We start from the raw sequence: 5,991 nt of genomic DNA on the forward strand, positions 1-5,991 counted from the left end.
AGCAGGAATTTTATCCAGCATCTTGTCACAGGAACGACCCCTTTTGCTGGGCTGTGCCCGTCCACCAGCTCTGCTCGGAGTGGTTCTGCCAGCAGCAGCGCTGAGCACAGGGGCTGCAGCACCCGAGTCCCTCTGGCTTCTCCATACGGAGATAAGGATGGATTAATTACCAGTAGCATGATAATTGGCCCCTGAAGAATTATCCTCATCAACTTCAGTTAAAGAGGTATCATATCTGACCATGGGCATTATTGCAAAGTGAGAAAGACGAGATGATGAGAATTTATTGACATTATTAAAACCCGTTCTGTATGCTGAACATTTCTAACTGTGTGCAAATTGAGGGGTTTTTTTTTCCATTTAGAGTTAAATTACAGAAGTGCAAACTGATTCTATCCACCAGTCTTGGAAAGGATCGAGACTTATTTTAGTGTTCAGATGCTGGTTGAACTGGTGCATTTGTCACTGTTCATGTTACATAATTTGTTTTAAAATAGAATTGTAAAGAATATATAGCAGTGAAACCAAACCTCGTGGAACAAAGAAAGGCACAGGTAAATTTAAAAGGAATTTATCATAGAATCATAGAATGGTTTGGGTTGGAAGGGACCTCAAAGCTCATCCAGTCCCAACCCCCCTGCCAGCAGCAGGGACACCTTCCACTAGACCAGGTTGCTCAAAGCCTCATCCAGCCTGGCCGAGAACACTTCCAGGGAGGAGCAGACACAGCTTCTCTGGGCAACTTAAATGAGTTTTCTCCAAAACAAGACTGAGAGTCCTTGTGCATCCTTGACATGTTTGGACTCCCACTGTCTTTAAAGGAGTTCAGCATATGCAGGGATGGAAGGATGGGCAAGGGAAGACAAGAGTGGAGGCACAGATGGAGTAAAGGATGGGGTAAGCTAATAACAACTTTGATAACAAAGTCTTACCTCCTGCATTTCTATTTTAAAAATATTCTCTTCATACTTTTAGCCTTTATTTACTACTTTTGGAAGGATATAGAAGCTCAGCCAAACCCTGCAAAGGTGATCTGACCAAGTTAATTAATGACAGCCAGAAGAACCTACACCTTGACATGAAAGCATAAAGCTGGACTGGGAGCAAACACTTCTAAAATTCTCCTACATTAGTAGTAGATGTACTAAATTAACACAATCATGTATTAAATGATAGGCTTCATTTCAGCCCTTGCCAAAACCCCCAGATATTAAAGAAAATATAAATATTAAAAGTCATTACCTGGTTGTCAGAAAGCCACAAAGCTGCAAGTTCTTTAAGTTTAGTAAAAGTGAAGGGTAAATTCTTTAACCTGTAAATGATAATATTGAAACAACATGAAAAACCTTCATTTGCAGAACAGCTTCTGTTAAAAATTTGTACGTAGCATGTTTCTCTTGATCACATTGAAACTGATATAATTTCATAACTTTATTTTCTCTCACTTTTAACTAAAATATACAATTTTATTATGGGTATTCAACATTAAGAGTGACATCTGGAATCTAAAGCTACTGACATCATACCCTAAAGGTGCTAAGAAGATAGTGATATTTTACCTTGTCTATAATGCAATCAAAGTTACAGCTTCTAACACAGAAAATAGCAAAAATGTTGGTCCCAGGGAGAATGATAGGAAAGACCTAACAGTTTTCAGTGTAGCTAATACAAATCCTGTCATTGGACATTTAAGTTTTAGAACAGAAACACTCTAAGATTACTGAAAATGCATTTTTGCAGAAATGTTAGGGAAAAAAAATAACATAAATATTCATAGTGAATTTAAATGATAAAAATAAATTAAACAGAAAAAAAATAGTGTCTTAATTATACAGGTAAACACATTTCCTAAAAGTGATTTGAATGTGGGAATGGGGAAATGATGACTAGATACTTGTGGGAACTTCATTCCTGTTTTTTCCCCACTAATTCTGAACATATTATTCTTCCTTTTCAGTCTGTACCAGCACAAGAGGGCTGTCCTGACCACATACTGACATTCTCCCATCTTTGTGTCACAGAAATTAAGGAGCTGGAGGACCGTAGGAAGAAATGGACTGACCTAAGGACGGTCTACAAGACAAAAGCTAAATGGGATTTATCAAAAATAAAAGAGGAAAAGCCCTTTTCTGAGAGAGTCAGACAATCTCCCCCCATGGAAAGGCTCTTACAGATACGTTCACTCACACCTCACACAAAGACAGGCAATCCTCTGGCAGGTGCTCCACCTGCACGGCCTCAGCAGGAGAATCCATTGCCCCTCTAGAACAAATAACCAACACTACTCCTACACTCTTCTTCACATTAAAAATCCATCTGGATTCCTGGGAGACAGGCACCTCCCAAGGTTTTGCACCACCACCTCTATGGAAGTGCATATGGAATTACTTTAGATGTATTTTTGCCATAAAGTCATTACCATTAAAAATTGTGTTACTTCAGAAAGTGTTTTCAAGATTTTAATAAGAATATCTTAAACTAAAATTACTTACCTAAAATCATAGAATCATAGACTGGTTTGGGTTGGGAGGGATCTCAAAGCTCCTCCAGTTCCAACCCCCCTGCCATCAGCAGGGACACCTTCCACTAGACCAGGTTGCTCAAAGCCTCATCCAGCCTGGCCAAGAACACTTCCAGGGAGGAGCAGCCACAGCTTCTCTGGCCAACCTGGGACACTGTCTCACCACCCTCACACCAAAGAATTTCTTCCTCACATCTCAGCTCCATCTCCCCTCTGCCACTTTCAAGCCATCATCCCTTGTTCTGTCACTCCCTGCCCTTGGCCAAAGTCCCTCCCCAGCCTTCCTGGAGCCCCTTCAGGTACTGGGAGGCCACTAGAAGGTCTCCCCGGAGCCTTCTCTTCTCCAGGCTGAACAGAATTCATGTCAAAACATGTTGAAAGTTAATCACAACAAGCAGTGTTACCAGTCTGCCGGTCAAGCCCAGAGATAGTTGGTATTTGTGATAGTTCTTCGAGGTAAGTCTCAGTAAATTTATTATAACAGGGTTTTCAGAGTGTGAAAGTTTAAATTGGAAATCTTTTGAAAAGTTTAAAATAACATGATTCATATTAAACCCATTAATGTAACTGTTCACAAAAGCACTTGCAGATATTCATGGCCAGAAGTAACGAGCTCTTTGGCAAAGAGGAATATTGTAAATTAAATAACTACACAGAAAAAGAAAAGGTACACCAGGGAACAGTCTTTTTTTAATGGATCATGTAAACTTCAGACCTTTTCTCATCTAACTTCTGTGGGTGAGATTCAGAGCAGCAACTGAGTTCTGACCCCAGGACAGAAGCAGAAGCAGCGCGAACACAAAAAGGTGATGACCCTTTCAGCTCTGCTTTAAGAACAATCTAAAACTAAAAGAAAGGTTACTTACCAGTAACCGATGCTCTTTGAGAAGTGTAGCCCAAATGTACATTCTAACAATTCTACCTCTCAATCACAGGACTCATACCTGGAAGGACTCTGAGGAGAGAGGAGAAGCAGATGGAAGACAAATGTATATGTGGACTACACACTGTGAAGAACACCGGTTACTGGTAAGAAAGACATCTTTTTTTTTCTTTGAACGAATCCCATGTGCACTCTTAACAGTGACTGAATCCAAGCAGCTACCCCCAGTGACTCATTACGTGGTGGAGGTCTTGGTATCTTTCATGCAAGTAGTAACTGCACAACTACTTTATCAAATGCTGCATAGGCTCTTGAAGCTCTGGAGACAGCGTTAGACCTGGCAAAGGTAAAGGTGAATCTACTCCAGGCAGCTGCATTGCAAGTATCTGGAATCAAAACTTTCCTGACTGCAGAGGATGAAGCCACCTAAGCCCTGGTCAGATGCACACTAGCCCTCATTAAACTCCACCTTTGCAATCTGATAGCAAGTCAGGATTCAATCCATCATTGCCCTTTATTCTGTAGAGACAACCAAATTATCACATTTCCCAGGGATGAAGAGCCTGTAACAGGGTTGAAAAGGTAAAAGAAAGGAGGCCTCCCAACTATGGAGATGAGAAGTACATAGTCCTACAGTGTATGGAATGGGAAAGAAGAGCTGGAGTCTAATTCCCTGGAAAAAATGGAATTCTAACATGAATATTTGAAGGCAGTCCTGAAAATAAACCAGCTTCTGGTCAATCAAGATCAACAAGGTCCATCTTACAGCAATAAGAGCCTTCAGAAGACATGGAACAAGAGTGAAAGCCTGCAGGAGTTGAAACCATAGTATTAAAAATGCACTAGCAAGGGACTCCAAACACTGAACCACCTTTGAGCTAAATGTGTCAGCTCACAAAAATTTGAGATTCCTGTTAGACTGAGCGACAGAGATCTAGGTCAGGTTTGCCTCTTTCCTGAAAGACATCCCGTCAGGATTTTAGACCAAATCTCCCAAAACATTTCTGACTTTCACAGCCAGACAAGCTCCAGACAGAGCAAAGAGGGAGAGCTCCTCTTTTCCTCTTTACACGCTACACCACAGTTGTCCATCACTCCATGACCATTCAGACAGCAGACTGGAAATTTTCCATGCACTCTTGCAAGGCAAGTTGAAAGCCACCAATATCCTTCTACTCTACATGCCTTGATCCAGAGCCTGCTCCCTGAGCCATGAGGAACATGCCCAGAATGAACATTTTTGGTGGCAAAAGGGCATCTCTCAATAAACACTTGAGTAGCCCAGCTACCAGCTGAGAAAGTAAACAGAAGAAAGGCCATGATGGAAGAGGCTAACGGATACACAAGTGTACCATCTAGTCACAGCTGTAGACATCAGAGGTGTCCTCATTAGCAGGTACATGGGGACTCATTCAAAGGAAGCCTGGATGTTGCCTTAAGATTAATATTATTGTGAAAAGAGGAAAACAGTAAAGTAAAAAATAAAAATCAAGAAATTCAGCATTAAGATGGTATTTGAACTTTGTCCAAAGTCTTTGGTGCCAAAATGTTGAAACTTTTTAGTCTCATTAAGGTGTGAAGTTCCATAACAAAAGCATTATCACAATGTCTCAGCAGGGCAACATAACCTCAGCTGGAACTGATATCCACAAAGGAGGAAAAACTTACTCCTCAAACCCCTCAAGAAAAGCACATGAGACAACTCAAGCCGGTTTAAAGGTTGAAGGTCTACAGCTGAGTCAGTTCCGATCTCTCCTAGTCCAGACCATGTTCTCCCACTAGTTCTACAATGCTTACAACTTGCTCTACAGGTTTTCAGGTTGACTTGAGAGAAGAGCTGCCCACCCCAACAGGCAAAGGTCCCATTCCCCTGCCCTCCCCAGGCCTGCTTTGGTGCACAGACACTGTTAATCTTCAGCTAGCTTTGGTGTTCACCATACTCCATGGTGAGCAAATGAACCGTGAGGAGTGTCACAAAATGAACACGGCAAGAAGAACGACAGCTTCTTCCATTTTCAGTGAGATAAATCAGCTCAGGGACTGGCCCAGTGAGCTCTGAGCAAGCACAAGGGTGGATGCAGGGCCACCAGCCAGCACTGAAGGGGGAATGGGAAGGACAGCAACTGAGACATTCCACCCCAAGGAACAGCACATCATGGGAATGCTGGTCCACAATGGAAATCCCAATGCTACCTTGTACCTGGGCAGTGGGGAAAAAGGAAGGTGGGGCAGGACTGCTCTTTGGGTGGCATCCAGCTGTCAGGTCGGCTTGGTCAGGGACCCTGGTCTGCTCTTACCACCCACACCGCCTCCTCCCAGCAGTGAGCCACCTCCTCACTCTCTCAGCCCAGCAACAGCCCTCACAGTCAGTAATGACAGTAATCCTGGGGGGCACCCAGCCCTGCACTGCGAGCCGGGAGAGGGAGGGGATGGTCCCGCTCTGCTCTGCACTGGGGCAGCCTCACCTCCAGCACTGGGGGCAGTTTGGGCACCACAGGAGAAAAAGGATCTAAAGCTGCTGGAGAGTGTCCAGAGGAGGGACACAACATTGGGGAAGGGTTTAGAGGGGAAGGGTGTGAGGAGAGGC

At 43.1% G+C, this 5,991-nt stretch overlaps 1 protein-coding gene across 1 annotated transcript in view; it reads right to left on the minus strand.

Moving 5' to 3' along the window:
* Positions 1-5,991, minus strand: part of LOC104528923 (leucine-rich repeat-containing protein 7-like) — a gene marked incomplete at its 3' end in the record, with an annotated part of 31,886 nt that overhangs the window by 7,573 nt on the left and 18,322 nt on the right. Inside the window, exon 8 of the mRNA XM_010173081.2 lies at positions 1,243-1,312. Coding sequence (XP_010171383.2) covers positions 1,243-1,312 — 70 coding nt within the window. The remainder of the gene's footprint in view (positions 1-1,242; positions 1,313-5,991) is intronic.

Source organism: Antrostomus carolinensis, unplaced genomic scaffold, assembly GCF_000700745.2.
Source record: "Antrostomus carolinensis isolate BGI_N321 unplaced genomic scaffold, ASM70074v2 scaffold11378, whole genome shotgun sequence".
Classification (NCBI taxonomy): domain Eukaryota; kingdom Metazoa; phylum Chordata; class Aves; order Caprimulgiformes; family Caprimulgidae; genus Antrostomus; species Antrostomus carolinensis.